We start from the raw sequence: 20656 nt of genomic DNA, 5'->3' as shown, positions 1-20656 counted from the left end.
TTAAAAAAGTCCTATATCGACATAAACTGAAATGACGCTCAGCAAGGAAGAAGCCACTGCTCCAAAACCACCATAAAAAAAGCCAGACTACGGTTTGCAACTGCACATGGGGACAAAGATCGTAATTTTTGGAGAAATGTCCTCTGGTCTGATGAAACAAAAATAGAACTGTTTGGCCATAATGACCATCGTTATATTTGGAGAAAAAAGGTGGATGCTTGCAAGCCGAAGAACACCATCCCAACCGTGAAGCACGGGGTGGCAGCATCATGTTGTGGGGGTGCTATCCTGCAGGAGGGACTGGTGCTCTTCACAAAATAGATGGCATCATGAGGGAGAAAATTATGTGGATATATTGAAGCAACATCTCAAGACATCAGTCAGGAAGTTAAAGCTTGGTCGCAAATGGGTCTTCCAAATGGACAATGACCCCAAGCATCCAAAGTTGTGGCAAAATGGCTTTAGGACAACAAAGTCAAGGTATTTGAGAGGCCATATTAAAGCCCTGACCTCAATCCTATAGAAAATGTGTGGGCAGAATTGAAAAAGCATGTGCGAGCAAGGAGGCCTACAAACCTGACTCAGTTACACCAGCTCTGTCAGGAGGAATGGGCCAAAATGTTAGGCAGAGCAAAACAGGGAAGCCCAAGAGCAGACTCAGACCAGGAAACAGGGATGAATGAACCAAGATATGTATTGTAACACAGGGAGAGATGAAGGGCAGATCCAGGGAAGCTCGGATGAGTTGTAGGAAACCAGATGTGGAGGCTGAGGTTGGAGTGAGCTGGGTTGGGACAGGGTAAACAGGTCTGGATTGGAATCCAAGGGAGTGGTGGTGAGTTGAATCCAGAACAGTGTAGCAGGGTGGTGAGAGGTAGAACAGGAGACAGAGTCAGAGCGGCAAAACTGCAGTGAGAGGAGAAACAGCGTCAGGCAAGGAAACAGGTACAGAAAATACAGGATCTCAAATAATAATAAGTAGCTAGAAGCATGACTGCCTGAACGGAGATTACGATCTGACAGAGTGGAAGTGGCAGGACTGAGTACTTGTAGAGGTCTTGATTATGGAACGGGTTGCAGCTGGTGGCGAACTGCTCTGACTCCAGCACACCTGTATCCGACCACACAATCACACACAGAGAAAGAGGGAGAGGGCGAGGGAACTGGGGGAATGGCTGCAGGTCATGGAGACACCGGATGTCCACTAGGGGGTGTGGCAAGAGCAGATGTGACACAAAATTCACCCAACATGTTTGACCCAAGTTAAACATTTTAAAGGCGATGCTACCAAATACTAATTGAGTGTATGTAAACTTCTGACCCACTGGGAATTGTGATGAAAGAAAGAAAAGCTGAAATAAATCATTCTCTCTACTATTATTCTGACATTTCACATTCTTAAAATAAAGCGGTGATCCTAACTGACCTAAGACAGGGAATTTTTACTAGGATTAAATGTCAGGAATTTTGAAAAACTGAGTTTAAATGTATTTGGCTAAGGTGAATGTAAACTTCCGACTTCAACTGTATATATATATATATATATATATATATATATGGAGTTTTTAGTAAAAAAGACTAAAATCAACAGGAATACAGAAAAAAAATCATTTATCAAATCTGTTCCCAAGTATTCCCATAAATAAAAATAGAGACATATAGAGACATATATATCATGTCTCAGTGTAAACAAGGTATAAAATTATTATTTTAAAATCAATTTTTGGCTTATTTGAGATCAATTTGCAGTGTAAAAATATATATTTTTTTAATTGACCTCGGCTGAATTTTGTTGCCTACCCTGTGGATTTTCCAAGTTTACAGTTTGTTGACCCATTTATTTTTTGGAAACTGTGGGAAAATATATCTAAAACAGAACATCATTGATCACATCACCCAACTCATTTGCAAAACTTTGAATCATTTTCTTCTCTTTGTACATTGATAGGTGATCTTAGAAACTGTTGTTTAACTCAGATTGTGTCTGTTTGGAGCACAAAGGTTCAAGTCTTTCGAAATATATCTAGCCTAGCACACTGCACGGTTTAAGCTTCTGCAAAGCAAATGGAACAAAAACAAAAAGAGCCTAAACAAACATCGGTAAAAATAACTCTACAGCTCACCTCTGTTCTTCCACGTCGAGCATTCCGTAACTAGAAACAAACCAATTTTGCCAGCCATTCATAAATCACAATTTAGAAAAGGCTTGTACAACAAAACACAGTCAGCATTTTCATAAACAATTATCTGAAATTCAAGGTAAAGCAAGAGTACATTCCTCTGCTGGATTTTTGAAGCTTCATGTTGCTGCCTCTCCTATTGAGAAGCTTCCAGTAAGCCTCTATGTGGTTGGTCTAATGTGACTTCCTGTTATGTTAAGAGTGCTTGTGTCAGACCCGTCTAATGTGTGCAGTGGACAAGGTGACTCATAATGTCATAAAGGACCACATCCAGCACTCCATTATTAGCCAGCAGATAAGAGAGGGGGAGGAAGGAAAGGAGGTACAGATGGAGGGAAGGAGAAAGTGAGGGTGGTGTAAATTTGTCCTACAAAGTGTCATGAGGGTTTACATAAAGCGTTTCATTCATTTTGAAAGAAGCATCGCATCTATTCGCGATGGACTAAATCACTTCCCTCTACCGGCTCAGAAAAACTTCAGAACAACTTCACCCTGTATATGTTGAGAGGTCAAACGAGTCTTTAGATGGTTATCACTACCAGGTTGTCATTGCCAGGGTCATTCAAAGGTCAAGACATGTCAATGAAGATAATTCATTGTTTAATTCTGCTCATCTTTGAATACCTAATGTGTCAGTCTAATGGTTTGACAGGACTTAAAAATTATCATTTAAAAAAAAAAATACACTAGGCTGAATTTTGTTGCCTACCGTCTAGATTTGATCTTTCTTGTAAGGAGAATACAGATACTTTCTTGCATAATGTCCAGTCTTTTTGATACGTTTATTAAATGTTTAGTATAAGTACATCATTTTTAGTTCACTTTTTCCCCACTAATCTTTGAATGATCCGTATGCAACAATTTACGTCATGCTTAGATGGTGATTTGTAGATCAGTTGTGCCTTCTGTGAGTGAACGCCAATCAATAGATCTCGGTGACCTATTCTACCTTTTGTAATATGAAAACATCTGACTTTTTTATTGCTTATGCAGTGGAGTGACAACTATTTTCATAGATTATTATTATCATGCCTCTGTTGTTTCTGAAGATATTGGAGATGGCGAAGTGGATATGAAGAAATGCTTGACTTAACAATTTTTATTATATATTATCTGAAAGAAAAAAACTGCCTGCCTGGCAGCCACTTATTTTCTTAAGACAAGCAATACATCTGAGAGACAATTCCATTTTCAGGCTGCAAAATAAATGTCACAGAAGATAACAAACAGCTGACAAAGAATTACAATTTGTTTTGTTTTCCCTCCTTGTGTGTGTGTTTATTTGCTTTCATAAAGTCAATTCCATTGCAGACATTATGTCTTCATATAAAAACATTAACGAGGGGAGAATCCTTGATATTTTAACACCAATTAACTCTGAAAATAAAATCACGTGTATATAATTCCACACTTATAGAGGTGATACCATATCCTTCAATCTGTTCCACATATGTTCCAATGGACACAAACCTCAGACAAACTGGTAGAAAAAGGGCAGATTTATTTAAAGCACTTTGTCCCCTACATAGAAAAATATGATTGATTTGAGTCGACAATAATAAATAGAGTGCCTGACTATCCTCAGGCCCCATTGGTAACGTACAGCAGTACAATCAATATCCAGTTACACAATACAGCAAAGGCACTAGCATTTACTGCAATCAGAACAGTCGACAGGGGTTGTGCGAGGCATGGAAGGTGGCAGGGGAGGTGGTGTCTGGATCCATCTCTTGGTAGCCAAGTCAATGGCAGCTCTGTATGTACCTAACCCATAGTAGCCATGTAGGGTATGTGCCCAGCCCATAGTGCCTTTATATGTAACCGTTCAGTCATTATGAAGTCATCACAGTAGCAAATAGGCTTGAACACTTGTGCCGTTTCTTGTGACTGTAGTTGTATACCTATTATTTGGTATTTGGAGTGGTAGGTTCATTGGGGTTGAACGGTTGATTTGTTACTGCCCGGTTGTCCCATGGATTATGCGTGGTGTTTAAAACAGTAGTAGTAGCATAGAGATTTAGGAAGGGGTTGGGATTAGAGAAAGAAGGGATGGTTTGTGAGAACAGGAGTGGGTTTCTGAAAGGTGTACAAAAAAACAAGAAATGGGTAAATAGAAAAAGGAATGAAGTTTTAAAGGAAAGGGGAAATGTTCGGTAGATGACAAGGTTTGTTACAGTAGATGGCACATAAGTGTATCACTCATCTAGACATGGCACTGGTAATACTCCAATCGCTCATGGAATTTCAGAAGTGATTTTTAACAATTCAACAGGCCGTTTATTTGCAGCCATTTAATTTCTAGCGAGGTGCTTTTTTTGTTGCCATTTAAAAAACAATTGGGTCTGGTTGCAGTGGTCCCAATCAGTAGTGACTTGTATTTTTGGGCTGAATTTGGCCTCATATTTGGCTTAAGGGGATAAATATTTGCTCAAAGAAAAAATAAAATTAACATATATAGTACCAGTCAAAAGTTTGGACACCTACTCATTCAAGGGTTTCTTTATTTTTACTATTTTCTACCTTGTAGTAAGAATAGTGAAGACATCAAAACTATGAAATAACACATATGGAATCATGTAGTAACCAACAAAGTGTTAAACAAATCATAATATATTTCATATTTGAGATTTTTCAAATAGCCGCCCTTTGCCATGACCACTCTTGGCATTCTCTCAAACAGCTTCATGAGGTAGTCACCTAGAATGCATTTTAATTAACATGTGTGCCTTATGTTCATTTGTGAAATGTATTTCCTTTCTAATGTGTTTGAGCCAATCAGTTGTGTTGTGACAAGAGGGTATACAGAAGATAGCTCTATTTGGTGAAAGACCAAGTCCATACTATGGCAAGAACAGCTCAAATAAGCAAGGACAAACGACAGTCCACTACTTTAAGACATGAAGGTCAGTCAACACGGAAAAATAAGAACTTTGAAAGTTTCTTCAAGTGCAGTCCCAAAAACCATCAAGCGCTATGATGAAACTGGCTCTCATGAGGACCGCCACAGGAATGGAAAACCCAGAGTTACCTCTGCTGCAGAGGATATGTTCATTAGAGTTACCATCCTCAGAAATTGCAGCCCAAATAAATGCTTCACAGAGTTCAAGTATCAGACACATCTAAACAGCAACTGTTCAGAGGAGACTGTGAATCAGGCCTTCATGGTCAAATTGCTGCAAATAAACCACTACTAAAGGACCCCAATAATAATAAGAGACTTGCTTGGGCCAAGAAACATGAGCAATGGACATTAGACCAGAGGAAATTTGTCCTTTGGTCTGGAGTCCAAATTGAAGATTTTTGTTTCCAACCGCCGTGTCTTTGTGACGCAGTGTGGGTGAACAGATGATCTCCACATGTGTATGTCCCACCGTAAAGCATGGAGGAGGTGTTATGTGGGGGGTGCTTTGCTGGTGACACTGTTTGTGATTTATTTCGAATTCAAGGCACACTTAACCAGCATGGCTACCACAGCATTCTGCAGCTACACGCCATCCCATCTGGTTTGGGCTTATTGATACTGTCATTTGTTTTTCAACAGGACAATGACCCACACACCTCCAAGCTGTGTAAGGGCTATTTGACCAAGAAGGAGAGTGATGGAGTGCTGCATCAGATGACCTGACCTCCACAATCCTCCGACCTCAACCAAATAGAGATGGTTTGGGATGAGTACGACCACAGAGTGAAGGAAAAGCAGCCAACAAGTGGGAATTCCTTCTAGACTGTTATAAAAGAATTCCAGGTGAAGGTGGTTGAGAGAATGCCAAGCGTGCAAAGCTGTCATCAAGACAAAGGGTGGCTATTTGAAGATTCCAAAATATAAATATTTTGATTTGTTTAACACTTTCTGGGTTACAACATGATTCCATATGTGTTATTTTATAGTTTGTCTTCACTATTATTCTTCAATGTAGAAAATGGTAAAAATAAAGAAAAACCCTTGAATGAGTAGGTGTTCTAAAACTTTTGACTGGTGGTGTATATATGCCATATTTGTTTGTTAATAATTGATAATCATTTACATTGAGAAAAATACTGATATCATTAAATTTCTTAAATATAATGGAAAATTATAAGGCTTAAACATTTCTCCAGTTTGATTGGTCACTCCGAACGTGATTCCCGACTCATCCTCTTGAAGAGACCAGGGAAGACGCAACTTCCTTTTCTTTCAGTTCTGTGTTTCCCCAAATTCCTGTCCTTGAGTTCCAGGTCCAGATATCCCATGTGGACAGATTGGTTTGAGATGTATTTTCCTCAGAAAAGGCCCTGATTGTCAGAACAAATCATGATAATCGTCACTTTCTCCCAGACTTAAAGCAGTCAACCACTCATCCCTTTCAGAGAAACTTATTCCCAGTGAGCCCAATATCTTGTCACCACTGTCATGTCTGATCTGTTTGGTTCTTTGTTTTTATTCCAGTTTGGGTCATAACCCATTATAGCATAGTTGGGTGGGTCATCCCAGCCCAAACCACCCCAGAAAGTTAAGCTAACACATCTCCAGAATGTTCTACAAGACTTTAAAGCTATTCAAGCTTAGTAGTGATATTGGCTGATAGTTGCCAGTATTCCCAAACCCCTTTAGACTTGCCAGGGACCAGCATGGGGGCCGTTGGGGCCCTAGGTATGAAGCCCAGTGGCCCTTGGGAGTCCTGGTTTAGATGTTCCTCTGAGCAGTAAGGTACTTGAGGGCGGCTGCGCCGTACTTCCGGGACAGGTCTTGGTGGAACTCCTCTTTTAGGGTCTGCAGGCAGTATCGGTAGCCTGGGCTGGAGCGGAACTTGGAGATGTCGAAGCTGGGTGCGTGTGGCATGTGGATCATGAACGCGTTGGGCAGAACCATCAGGTCGTACTCCTGGGGGGGTGGGAAAGGGGGGGTGGGAATGTATTATTTTAATTGCTTATTGAACATGGTCCGTGTACAACAGACACCAGATTTTAGCTACGTAGCTAATACTCTTCCGCAGTCCCAGCTGTGAATGAAAAAATTTAAGACTCCAGAAACAAAGTCACAAACGTTGCTCTTAGGTGCTGAACACTGAAAGGTCACAGCTTGACTTTGATTTATGGGCCGTTACAATAGCTATTATTCCTGACTCAGCGAACGCATTAAACCTAATATCAGTAGTCTACCGCAAATCACATCTATTCTAATCATTAGCATAACTTTAACTGAATTCCAAAGATGAGTTGAGGTTTTGAATTAAATTAAAATTAAAATTAGTTATTATGTGCAGATTATTTGGGAGTAGAGTCTTTGAGGATAAAATGTGAACAATAACCATTTTTCTTCTCAACAAGCCATAAACAGATAAGTGTATCCAGACTTTAACTACATCTTTGTCTGCCCGTCTTGTCTGCTATGGTTGTTTGGTCTACCTAGTGTGTGCAAATGTAATGTGGTGTGATAATGTGTCCTGGAAGAAAATATATATATTATATTCTAACACCCCACCACTATCCTCCATACTGTACCTGTGCATCTAGCTCCATGATATGGGAGACCTTGTTCCAGCCAAATCCCACGAAGCGCTGGTCATACTCAGGACAGTCCCGCTTCACCACCACATAGGGCTCAAAGTCCGCCTCCCACTCCACCTTATAGGGCGTGGTGGCTGTCCGCCACTTGGCGTAGTTGGTAGGAGCATGGCCCTTGGTCCAGACGTGATACCTGTGAAGGCAAGGAGAAAGAGATGTGTACAGGTGTGTTAATAATAGTTTTGAACTAGATTGCATACAGTGCATTCGGAAAGTATTCAGAACCCTTGACTTTTTAAACATTTTGTTACGTTACAGCCTTATTGTAAAATAGATTAAATATTTTTTTTTTCTCATAAATCTACACACAATACCCCATAACGACAAAGCAAAAACAGATTTGGAGAATTTCTGTTATTCAGGCCAAATAGTTTAATCTTGGTTAGTCTGAGAGTCACTTAGGTGCCTTTTGAAAAACTCCAAGCGGGCTGTCATGTGCCTTTTACTGAGGAGTGGCTTCTGTCTGGCCACTACCATAAATAAAGGAAAAGCAGCCAACTAGTGCTCAGAATATGTGGGAACTCCAACACTGTTGGAAAAGCATTCCAGGTGAAGATGGTTGAGAGAATGCCAAGAGTGTCCAATCTGACATCAAGGCAAAGGGTGGCCACATTGAAGAATATCAAATATAAATTATATTTTGATTTGTTTAACACTTTTTTGGTTAACATATGGAATCATGTATTATTTCATAGATTTGATGTATTCACTATTATTCTACAATGTAGAAAATAGTATAAATAAAGAAAAACCCTTGCATGAGTAGGTGTTCAAACTTTTGACTGGAACTGCACATATTATCAAATGACTTCAACGTAATCAATGTACTAAATATAGTATCAAAATCAGGATGGATGCTCCAAGGTATGTCATCTATTTCAGAAGGGCCAATCAAACCTCCTGATCAACAAGCCAGACTGACCAATGGGGTGAGCTGTTAGTGCTGGTGTACCTGAAGGTGTAGAGGGTCCCCATGTCCAGCATGGAGAGCAGCTCAGCTTTGGATTTGGGAAAGGAGAGGCGGTAGCGCAGCGTCTCAAAGGCCGGTACAACCAGAGCTTTCTTAGTGTGGGCCATGTCTAACTGGACCACTGACTTCCTGCGGGTATAAGACAAAGAAACCATTCATTTACAACCAAAACTGTACATCAGCTAGAACCACAGCTGCCACTAGTTGGTTGGAATGCATTGCTGGCAACACCTTAGCTGTGGGTTTGACTCCCACATGGGCCATATATGAACATCATACATGAAGTCGGAAGTCTACATACACCTTAGCAAAATACATTTAAACTCAGTTTCGCAATTCTAACATTAAATCCTAGTAAAAAATTCCCTGTCTTAGGTCAGTTGAATCACCACTTTTATTTTAAGAATGTGAAATGTCAGAATAATAGTAGAGAGAATTATTTATTTCAGCTTTTTCTTTCATCACATTCCCAGTGTTCATACACTCAATTAGTATTTGGTAGCATTGCCTTTAAATTGCCGTCCACAAGCTTCCCACAATTAGTTGGGTGAATTCCTCCTGACAGAGCTGGTGCAACTGAGTCAGGTTTGTATGCCTCCTTGCTCGCACACGCTTTTTCAGTTCTGCCTACACATTTCTATAGGATTGAGATCAGGGCTTTGTGATGGCCACTCCAATACCTTGACTTTGTTGTCCTTAAGCCATTTCGCCACAACTTTGGAAGTTTGCTTGGGGTCATTGTCCATTTGGAAGACCCATTTGCGACCAAGCTTTAACTTCCTGACTGATGTCTTGAGCTGTTGCTTCAATATATCCACATCATTTTCTCCCTCATGATGCCATCTATTTTGTGAAGTGTACCAGTCCCTCCTGCAGCAAAACACCCCCACAACATGATGCTGCCACTCCTGTGCTTCACGGTTGGGGTGGTGTTCTTCGGCTTGCAAACCTCCCCCCTTTTCCTCCAAACATAACGATGGTCACTATGGCCAAACAGTTTCATCAGACCAGAGGACATATCTCCAAAAGTATGATATTTTTCTCCATGTGCAGTTGCAAACCGTAGTCTGGCTTTTTTTATGGCAGTTTTGGAGCAGTGGTGTCTTCCTTGCTGAGTGGCCTTTCAGGTTATATCGATATAGGACTCGTTTAACTGTGGATATAGATACTTTTGTACCCGATTCCTTCAGCATCTTCACTAGGTCCTTTGCTGTTGTTCTGGGATTGATTTGCACTTTTCTCACCAAAGTACATTCATCTATAGGAGACAATGTGTCTCCTTCCTGAGTGGTATGACGGCTGCGTGGTCCCATGGTGTTTATACTTGCGCACTATTGTTTGTACAGATGAACGTGGTACCTTCAGGCATTTGGAAATTGCTCCCAAGGATTAACTAGACTTGTGGAGATCTATAATTATTTTTCAGAGGTCTTGGCTGATTTATTTTGATTTTCCCATGATGTCAAGCAAAGAAGCACTGAGTTTGAAGGTATGCCTTGAAATACATCCACAGGTACACCTCCAATGACTCAAATTATGTCAATTAGCCTATCAGAAGCTTCTAAAGCCATGACATTTTCTGGAATTGTCCAAGCTGTTTAAAGGCACAGTCAACTTAGTGTATGTAAACTTCTGACCCACTGGAATTATGATAGTGAATTATAAGTGAAATAATCTGTCTAAGCAATTGTTGGAAAAATGACATGTCATGCACAAAGTAGATATCTTAACCGACTTGCCAAAACTATAGTTTGTTAACAAGAAATTTGTGGAGTGGTTGAAAAACGAGTTTTAATGACTCCAACCTAGGTGTATGTAAACTTGCGACGTCAACTGTATGTTGTCTGTAAATTGCTTTGGATTAAAATGGCTACTAAATGACTATATATTAAACATCTCAGCCAGTGTTCTATCAATGTTTGTGATGGAACATCTCCAGGAAAAACTACAACTCACCTGAGGTAATCATAGAGGCCGTACATGGGCAGGAAGTCCACGTCTGCCAGGAACACATAGGGTGTGTTGGCGTTCCTCAGGGCCACATTTCTCACCAGGTTGACCGGATAGAACTGGCCCTCCTTGTAGACGATGTGGTAGCCCACGTTCCCCCTGGACATCAGGACCTCTGACCCCTGGGTGTAGCGCAGGAACTGTTGAGCCTCAGCATCAGAGAGATACAGGGCCAGGCTGATAGGACCTTCCCAGTGTTTACAGATAGCCTCCAACATCTGTAACCTGAGATAAATAGAGATGTCATAAAAGAGTATTAGAGACACAGAGATGTTTTGTACATAATGATAATAAAAGCAGTGGTGGAAGTAGAGAAGAAAATGGGGAGGAGGGGGAAGAGGAAGAGAAAGTAGAGAAAAAAGCAAAATACAATCATATTTGTAGAGAGTTGCACTCATTAGCCATATCGTAATAATGAATTCATGCTTACATCCCCAACAACTAGTAAACCAAAGGCCAGTAGGGTCAGAGCTATAAGGTGAGTTTTTAACCTGTCCATGGAGAGCTGTGCGACCAGCGTGACGTCTGTGTCATCCCCGGCGGGCGTGTACTCGTACTGCAGAAAGTAGAGGTGCACGCGGTGCACTGTGATTCGCTCCCGCCGGAAGTCATAACACTGGTCGTCTTCATCCAGCTCCTCCAGAGCTCCTTGTAACTGGAGAGGGATGGACAGAGGGAGGTCAAAACCAATGTTTAGATTGTAAATATTCCCTCTAATAGGCTAACATGGTTTCATGACACCATGCTGTCAGAGGTGACGAGACCATGCGGCACTGTACACTCTGTTGTATTCTGACTGGATGTCCATGGGTATCATAGTATAGTGAATAAAGGTATGGTGAATATTAAAACCACCTTGAGGTGGTAGGGAGTGGTTTGTTAAATGTTATACAATGGGTGGTCCTAATCTTGAATGCTGATTGGTTAAAGCCGAATTCCAGACGGTGTCTATTCCACAAGTTACCACCGGCTCAATCTATGATGTTAAAATGCCTATTTACTCTGTTCCATCTGGCTGCACAATCCACTGTCTCATCAGCCCAGCCAGGCAATTTATGAACTTGATCTCCACTATAAATAGCATCTAAACATTATCTCACATTTCTTTTAGACTAACATTTCGTTTTCAACAGCGGAGATTTGTATAGACCTTGCTGTCTGTCTCTCCAACATTTGCAACATTGTTTCAATTTTCATCCAGCTGTCCCATAGTAATGAACGTGTCGGGAGTCAGTACGAGAGACAGGCAGGCAGCGCTTCTCAGCCAGTCGTAATCATGAATCAGCTGGCATCATTTTTTGGGGTCTATCCAAAGAAATGTCAATAGAAAGCAGGTAAAACTAATGGAAGTGCAGCTAGTTCAGTCTTTCCAGCTTCAGTTTGAAGGGATTGTGTTTGCTGTGTTGTTGGCTAGCTCCTCTGAACAAGTGTCCTGGCAAGAGAGCACAATTTCTATGCCAGGTGAAATCACGCCTCATTATGAAGTGAATCTACAAAAAAGTTAATTGATGCCTATTAATCCTTCTGCAAACTTATTTTAGTTGTGTGCCTTTGAGAGTGACTACACAGAAATTGAAATATTTGGGAATTTGGGTCACGAACAATTTAAAAGATCTCTATAAAGCCAATTTCCCTCCCTTGATACTCTGCCTGAAACAGGATCTTGAACACTGGGATTTACTTTCTATTTCTTTGGGCGGTATAATTAACATTGTTAAAATTAATGTATTAAGTTTATAGTTATTTATCTTGGAGATCTCATCCGGTGGCCCCACCTCCTTAGCTGCCTTACTCTGCTCAAGACTTGCATTAGCTGAGCTTGTTTCCTAATACACGAAAAACCCTATTGTGAATCACTCTTTAAAAATCTGGAAACAGTTCAGGCGATCGTTTGGTCTCAGTGAATTTTCAACTTCTGCCCCATTATTAAAACAACCATACATTATCTCCATCATTATTAGACCGTGCGTTTCATATCTGGTCTGGAAAAGGGATCCTCACTGAACGACTTGGACATTGATATGGATTTTGCATCTTTTGAACAGTTAGTACAAAAAAAAAAATTCAGAGATCCCATTTCTTTAGATAACTGCAATTGCGTAGTTTTGTATCGTCATACTCTAGTCACTTGCCACCACGCCCTCTACCTCCCTTCTAGATTATCTTTTTAAAGTGAACTGTTATATCAAAGGGGGCATAGACTTGATCTATAAGTTATTAAACGTGCACAATCTGGATTCCATGAACTCTTAATAACCACCTATACGGGATCGGTATCCCCCCGCCGCGGGACGGTTGAGCTAATGTAGGCTAGTGTGATTAGCATGAGATTGTAAGTAATAAATGGTTGTTAATCTAACTGCACTGTCCAATTTACAGTAGCTATTACAGTGAAAGAATACCATGCTATTGTTTGAGGAGAGTGCACAATTATAAACTTGAAAATGTATTAATAAACCAGTTAGGCACATTTGGGCAGTCTTGATACAATATTTTGAACAGATAGTCAATTGTGCATTGGATCAGTCAAATTTTGCACATACACTGCTACCATCTAGTGGCCAACATTTAAATTGTGCCTGGGCTGGAATAATACTTTATGGCCTTTCTCTTGCTTTTCAAAGATGATGGTAAAAAAATACATGTTTTTTTCTTTGCATTATCTTTTACCAGATTTAATGTGTTATATTCTCCTACATTAATTTCACTTATCCACAAACTTCAAAGTGTTTCCTTTCAAATGGTATCAAGAAAATGCATATCCTTGCTTCAGGTCCTGAGCTACAGGCAGATTTGGGGGAACATTAAAAAGGGGGCGGATCCTTAAATTACGAGCCTAGTTGGTTTAGCCACAGAAAAAGTAAGCAACCTTCTCACTAGCCATGACTGGCTGAGATAATGAGTGGGTTGGACATGCCGAGAGATGAGTCCGGATGGGTCTGCCATATAGCACGCGTCTGTCTATTTGAGCTGGTCAGTATTTGTAGGTAATCCTGTCTAGGACAGCTTTTTTATGTATCACATAGTAGAACTGCACAAGTGTTGCTCTCCACTTTCTGTAGGACCGAGTTTTGAAATCAGTGGAATTAGAATTTGATAGCTAAGGAGCTGGAGAAAACACCTGTCTCCGGATTACATCTTTAAACTAAAGGCAACCATGGCATCCGTGATATGGAGAGGCGTCCATCCATGATGTATATGGGTTAGATAGTTTAGCTAGGTACATTTTCAGATATTACACATTTCTATTTGACAGAAAGTAGTTTTCATTTCAAGTTAAATTGTACTGTTTGCTCTGAGATACGTTTGTATCTCAGAGCCATTTGATTTGCTAGTTAAAGCCTAATGTTAGCTAGCTAACATTGAACCTGGTTGGTTAGCTACCTGAAGGGTAGTAATGTCATGAGTTGGGATTATGGTTCATTGTTAAGCTAGCTATCTACATGTCTTAACAAAAGACTCCCCTATGCAAGTAATGATTTCAATAGAAAGTCACTGTGACAACTGTTGATAGACGTAGCTGGTAAATCCACTCTAGCTATCTACTCCGATTTCAGAACACTCTCCTGAGTGTGCCAGAGTGCAGAATAACTGACGAATTTATGAACGCTCATCCCCCGTTGAATATGGCCGGTGTCAGTAAACATTGTCAAAAAAGTGCAAATTGTTGCCAGCAGCACAGTTACATCACCAACACTCTTGATAACATAACAGCCTAACCAGCTCTGCTAGGGTGTTGAGGATATATTGGCACGGTTTGCCGCAACACCCATGCCAAACACCGGCTTCAAAGGCATCATCACTTAATTATGGTTAAAGTAATGGTAATGTTCTACTCACCCGAACGCTCTCTGAGGTGGCCTGGCTGGGGCAGCCAAACAGCTCTCGTCTCAGTAGGTTCCCATCGTACTCAAGGAAGGTAAGGTAGAGGTTCCTGAAGAACTCCACATGCTTGTTCTTCACACGAAGTTTCTTAGGAGAGTTCCAATGGATCACCTGACACCGGACATGAACATGTTACAGTGTTACGGTAGCCAGATGACTAGATGCAGTACATTCATAAGGAAAGAATTGAGGGATTTTGCTATAGTGTGTGTGTGTATGCGAGTGTGTGTATTTCACTGCATAGCCCTACCTTGAGGTCAGACACCTCTGTGTAGCACTGTTCAGAGCGTGTGTGGTCAGACAGCTGAACGTTCCAGAAGCAGGGCAGCTGATGCACTAGGACTGGGTTCTGCTTAATGAACGCATTAAAGATGTCCTGCACACAAGATTACCCACTCACATTAAAGACCTGTGTAATACACTCCTAGAAAAAAGGGTTCCAAAACAGTTCCAGGTTGAACTCTTTTGGGTTCCATGTAGAACCCTCTGTGTAAAGGGTCCTATATGGAACTCAAAAGGGTTCTACAAGGACCCAAAAGGGTTATTCAAAGGGTTCCCCTATGGGGACAGCCAAAGAACCCTTTTAATTTCTAGATAGCTCCTTTTTTTCTAAGAGTGTATTATACACACTCATTTTAACATGAAGATCATATAGAACTCTGGCACACAATAGTAAACATTCACACATCCGCCAAATGTTCATTATAGATGTCCTACGCACTTACATTACTGTAGAAAAGGCCAATGGAGTTGGTGGAATAATCCTTTAATTCATGGCCACTTACTCAGCTGGGCCAGAGCGCTTTAATTAGGTCAGGTGGCAATGACCGACAGATCTCATCCACATAAGAGGAAAATGGCGTCGCCTGATCTCGCTGCTTTCTCTTCCTTAATTCCGTCTGCTCGAAGTTCTGTGCGTCCATGAATCCACGTAAGTCCACCGACTCTGTTACCTTTCATCTGAACTATCTGTTGCGAGCGGGAAAGTGGGCCATCAGTTATTGTTTATAGTTATTATCGCGGAGCACATTTGTGGCCTGCTGGAGGTCATTTTGCAGGGCTCTGGCAGTGCTCCTCCTTGCACAAAGGCGGAGGTAGCGGTCCTGCTGCTGGGTTGTTGCCCTCCTACGGCCTCCTCCACGTCTCCTGGTAGCGCCTCCATGCTCTGGACACTACGCTGACAGACACAGCAAACCTTCTTGCCACAGCTTGCATTGATGTGCCATCCTGGATGAGCTGCACTACCTGAGCCACTTGTGTGGGTTGTAGACTCAGTCTCACGCTACCACTAGAGTGAAAGCACCGCCAGCATTCAAAAGTGACCAAAACATCAGCCAGGAAGCATAGGAACTGAGAAGTGGTCTGTGGTCACCACCTGCAGAATCACTCCTTTATTGGGGGTGTCTTGCTAATTGCCTATAATTTCCACCTTTTGTCTATTCCATTTGCACATCAGCATGTGAAATGTATTGTCAATCAGTGTTGCTTCCTAAGTGGACAGTTTGATTTCACAGAAGTGTGATTGACTTGGAGTTACATTGTGTTGTTTAAGTGTTCCCTTTATTTTTTTGAGCAGTGTATATTTGTTTTATTTTTATTTTTTATTGTTAGACATAAAAGACTAAAAACACCAGGAAATCAGCTCCAAGTGTCACACCCTGACCATAGACAGCTGTTTATTCTCTATGTTGGTTAGGTCGGGGTGTGATTGTGGGTGGGTTATCTAGGGGAATTGTATGTTTATGTTGGCCTGGTGTGGTCCCCAATCAGAGGCAGCTGTTTATCGTTGTCTCTGATTGGGGATCATATTTAGGTAGCCATTTCACCATTGTGCTTTGTGGGATCTTGTCTGTGTATGGTTGCCTGTGAGCATTAGTCTAGCGTCACGTTTCGTTTGTTAGTCTTGTTGTTTTTGTTATTTGAAGGTTTCTATTCCGAAATAAAGGACGGAAACATACCACGCTGCATCTTGGTCTACTCCTTATGACGACCGTGACACCAAGTGATTGTTATTCAAGACATCTGTTCCCAAATATTTCCACGCATAATAGAGAGACACGTGATCGAATACAAATGTGAGCAAGGTTTGAAATGATTATGTTTTAGTCAAACATCTGTTTGGGCTTCTTGCGGTCAATTTGCGGTCTACAAATGATTTGTAATCATGTTCTGGCACTGACCAGTCACTCAAAAAATATAATAATAATAATAATAATAGGCCCTCGGCTGAATCTAGTTGATTCCTGCCCTATATTAATATATGTTATGTATGTAATGATCTAAAGAGTATCTAATAATATTCTGAATAAAGATAGACTAGAATAGAATTTAATAAACAGACCTGGTCCGCAAGCGAGGTACTGAGCATGCTCATTAGCTCTCTCTCGGCGGTCAGCCTCCACATCTGCTCCCAGCCAATCCGTCGCAGCCTCTCCAGGTAGAGCAGGATGACCCCAGTGTTGAAGCCTCGTCCCAGGGCGGGCCAGGGTTTGTGGTTCTTCCACAGGTTCCCCAGGCACCAGTCACTCTGGTTCTCCACCAGACCTATCACCTGCTTGTCTGCAATCACAGCATCACCAATCATAATTTTTCCAGATTTTAAAATGCTGGTAATGAGGTGGAGTCTTCAGACAGTTTTTGAACTACTAGATTATCAAATGGTATTTTCGTCCTCGGGGGATTTTTATCACTAAACCAATTAATTAATTATTCAATCAATCAGAAATGTTTATCAAGGTCAAAGGTCATACCAGTGAACTTCCTGAAGATGGCCCAGAGCTCAGCGATGTCGGTGGCGAAGGTGATGTCCGTATCCAGGACGATGACCTTTGTGAGGTCAGAGGGCAGCGCCTTGGTTAGGGTCAGCTTCATCAGGCCGTAGATACCTGAGTAGTGCTTGTTAGGTATCCATGACACCTCCGACTGGAAGAGAGGAGAAGATGGAGAGAGAAAGCAAGAGTGAGGTTGAAGAACTTTAGACCTCACAGAAAATGTTGATTTCAAAAGAAAAAAGGGAATATAAAGTTGCAAGGTATGAAAAATAATGTAACTAGAAGCAACACCACTGTGGCTCTTTGTCAGGTGTGTAAGGGTATTCTCCTTCCTTTAAATAGCTAACTTGCGCAGACACCCATCTGTTTCCTAAGATCCCTTTAGTATAAAAGACCCTTTAAAACCAGAGGTGAACCAAGTGGAGCATTACTACTGTTTACTCTACAGCATCAATTTTGAAAAATATCATCTGTTTTAATACCCAGGATACCCAATGAATACTGAAACCTGCACAACTTTTGGCATGCATCTGGGAAACCATGTCTGATCATTAATTCCTCTTGATTCTGCAGAATGGGATCTGCATGAGTGAATCATTTGCAAATATAATCAGCTCAGAAGATGCAGTGTTTCCTTCTTCGTTTGAACTGAGTTAATGAAAACTGAGTAGGTTGAGAAATTTGAGCACAAAGAGCTTTTGTTCCCGCTAAGCTTGTGGAGGCTGAGAGAGAATGTGATGATGGGGGGGGGGGGGGGGGGGGGGAGAAAGACGGAGCCAAGTCATATTGCAGGTCAAGGCAGGTTGGTATGCGAGTTGAGAAACAATGTTACTTTATGAACCCCTTATCAATAGCAAAGAGCCAAAGCTAGACGCACACACCCGCCTGCCCACACACCCACAGAACAAGCACACAACACGCACAAACACACACAATTTTTCGATTTAGACAGACACATATTGACAGAGGAGAGGCGAGAGGAAAAGGACTGAGGTGACACATCACTGTTGTAAGAGTAGGGAAAGGGAGGAGAAGGCGAGTGTAAAGAGCATGTAGAACAAGGAAAATTGAATGAGAGCAAGGATGGTCTCTGTGTCAACTGGATTTCTCTTTCTCCTGCCAACTGATTGTTTGAAAAGTGGTGGAATTCCCTTTAATGTCAATGGTTGCTCACAGAGTGAAGACAAATGATTTCCTGAACACTGATATAAAAGATAGCGCACACTCAGGTCCCTGAGGACCATAGGTGCCCATCACTGAGCTAGAGCTCATCAAAAGAAAATACTGTAAAAGTGGGGGGGGGGGGGGGGTATTTACCTTGAGTTCGTCTGCGTCATAGAAGCTAACTTGTACAGACGGAACCATCCAGGACTGGAACAGAGAACTCAGGATCTGATTGGCTACTGCGTCTGTGATGAAGTGGAAATGGAGAGGGTTTCTCCTGAGAGAGAGAAAGAGAGAGAGAAATACATATGCCAAGAGCTACTCAAGTGCTTAATCTCTCTGATTAAGGGCCTGACCTTCCCTAAAGTCACAACTTCATGAGTCCAATAATTAATTAATCATTTTTACAAGTGGCCTTTGAATTGACATCAGCCTTATTAGTTGAAAATTCATCAAGTAGAATAAACAACTACTGTTGCTATATCCGGTGTAGCTGTAGTTATAGCAGTAGGTGTAGTTGTATGTGAAGCTCTGTTGTGTTACCTGTGGAACAGGATGGACTTGACCAGGGTGACCACATCTCTGCTGGCGTTGTGACCGGCACACACGCATGCTACATGGATCAGCTGCACAGGAGAGAGCAGCATTAGCCACAAGCTATGCCATCAACACTGCTGGGAATATCGATTCCCTATGTTTACCTTTTAGCACTACAGCCATATTACTTATGTCTATGTTAGTTTATCCAAAACACACGAACACCACGGACAGTAGATCTGACATACCAACTTAAAACCAATGACCAAACAGTGAAGCTAAACAAACAGCTAAAGAACCGAGCTGCGCTAAAGTAAGTGTCTGATCCTGGCTCACCTCACACTTCAGTACGGTGGGCGAACGGGGACACTCAGTGTGATTGGCTCTCTCCTCCGCCGTGTTCTCCACATCCTCGGGCCCAGTGTCAGCTGATGCCCCCCATGCCGCATTGCCGTAGTTACCACCGTCGGCGGGCTGGCCAGCCGTGCCCTGCAAGTGGTTGAGCTGCAAGCGGATCTGCCTGTTCTCCTCCTCCATCTCGCGCACCCGCGACTCTAGAACCGCCCGCTCTAGAACCCGTGCCTCGGGGGTCTCTGACAGACAGGGGGACAGGAGGAGAGAACGCCCATCTGAAGGGGGGGGGAGGAGGAGGGGGAAAAAGGGGGAGAGGAGAATTAGGGTTGAATTAAGTCTTTCATTTCTAGAGTTGTATAACACATGAGGGAAGAAAGTGTACACTTCACTTGCAGTGTTGAAAAGATAGTATTTCGGCTACTTTCTCATCAACCCACCTCTGTCTGTTTGACACCCTGTCTGAGGAGCAGCTGGTTGACAGAGCTGAAATGTCACACCCTGTTCCTGGTCGCTTAGAGGAAGGTGGGTGAGATCGAAATACTGATATGTAGACAGTCAGACCCAACACTGACACTGTACAAGGACAGCCTTGTCCTCTAGTGTGGACACAGTAATTCACTGCTTCCTACGGCTATTCCGTAGAGCTTAAGTGAACAGACTGCACTAGAACACCCCATCAGTCATCTTTAGGTACAGTATGTGTGAGAGAGGATTTGCATGCAAATTGTGTGTGTTTATTAATTAGGGCGTGCATCTTTAATTGGATTTAGGAGTGTTTGACAGCATGTCCAGGGTCTATTGTTTTTGTTTACAACAGGATACTGACAATCACAAACAGACTGCCTAACACTTAAGCACAGATATTTGCCGAAGAGCCTTGCTTGATTCTCGGAAGTCACGAAAGTAACCGAAGCAATTCTAGGACAAAGAAGTCTTAGAATCTCGAACAGCCTACAAGATTCTTAGTACAGATGCTGTATCTTTAATTTGAGCCAGTTTCACACAGCAGGATTATAATCTTGCAGCAAGAGGAAATGTGAATTGTTAGGGCAGATCGAAATTGGGAAGGGTTTAAAAAAAATAATATTGGGCACAGGGGAGGGTAGTGTGTTTTTTCCCTGGTTTACATTCGCTCTTTTGCAGGATTTATTATATCATTTATTCTATCCTAGCCACATTTCCTCATCTGCTTGCATGCGCCTCCCTACAGTTCCTTCGGAAAGTACTCAGACCGCTAGATT

General features: G+C 41.8%; 1 protein-coding gene across 1 annotated transcript in view; it reads right to left on the bottom strand.

Moving 5' to 3' along the window:
* Window positions 1–6123: 6123 nt before the first annotated feature.
* LOC120055734 (LARGE xylosyl- and glucuronyltransferase 2-like) overlaps window positions 6124–20656 on the bottom strand; it is a 31029-nt gene continuing 16496 nt past the window's right edge. Inside the window, exons 3-14 of the mRNA XM_039003673.1 lie at window positions 19398–19690; window positions 19068–19150; window positions 18678–18801; window positions 17340–17511; window positions 16931–17148; window positions 14840–14965; window positions 14545–14700; window positions 11196–11359; window positions 10651–10929; window positions 8677–8823; window positions 7662–7857; window positions 6124–7041 (exon numbers count right to left, since the gene is read on the bottom strand). Of these exons, the coding sequence (XP_038859601.1) occupies window positions 6844–7041; window positions 7662–7857; window positions 8677–8823; window positions 10651–10929; window positions 11196–11359; window positions 14545–14700; window positions 14840–14965; window positions 16931–17148; window positions 17340–17511; window positions 18678–18801; window positions 19068–19150; window positions 19398–19690 (2156 nt within the window). The 3' untranslated portion in view covers window positions 6124–6843. The remainder of the gene's footprint in view (window positions 7042–7661; window positions 7858–8676; window positions 8824–10650; window positions 10930–11195; window positions 11360–14544; window positions 14701–14839; window positions 14966–16930; window positions 17149–17339; window positions 17512–18677; window positions 18802–19067; window positions 19151–19397; window positions 19691–20656) is intronic.

Source organism: Salvelinus namaycush, chromosome 1 (assembly GCF_016432855.1).
Source record: "Salvelinus namaycush isolate Seneca chromosome 1, SaNama_1.0, whole genome shotgun sequence".
Classification (NCBI taxonomy): Eukaryota; Metazoa; Chordata; class Actinopteri; order Salmoniformes; family Salmonidae; genus Salvelinus; species Salvelinus namaycush.
The sequence above is the reverse complement of the archived record's forward strand: the minus strand, read 5'-3'. Positions and strand labels throughout refer to the sequence as shown.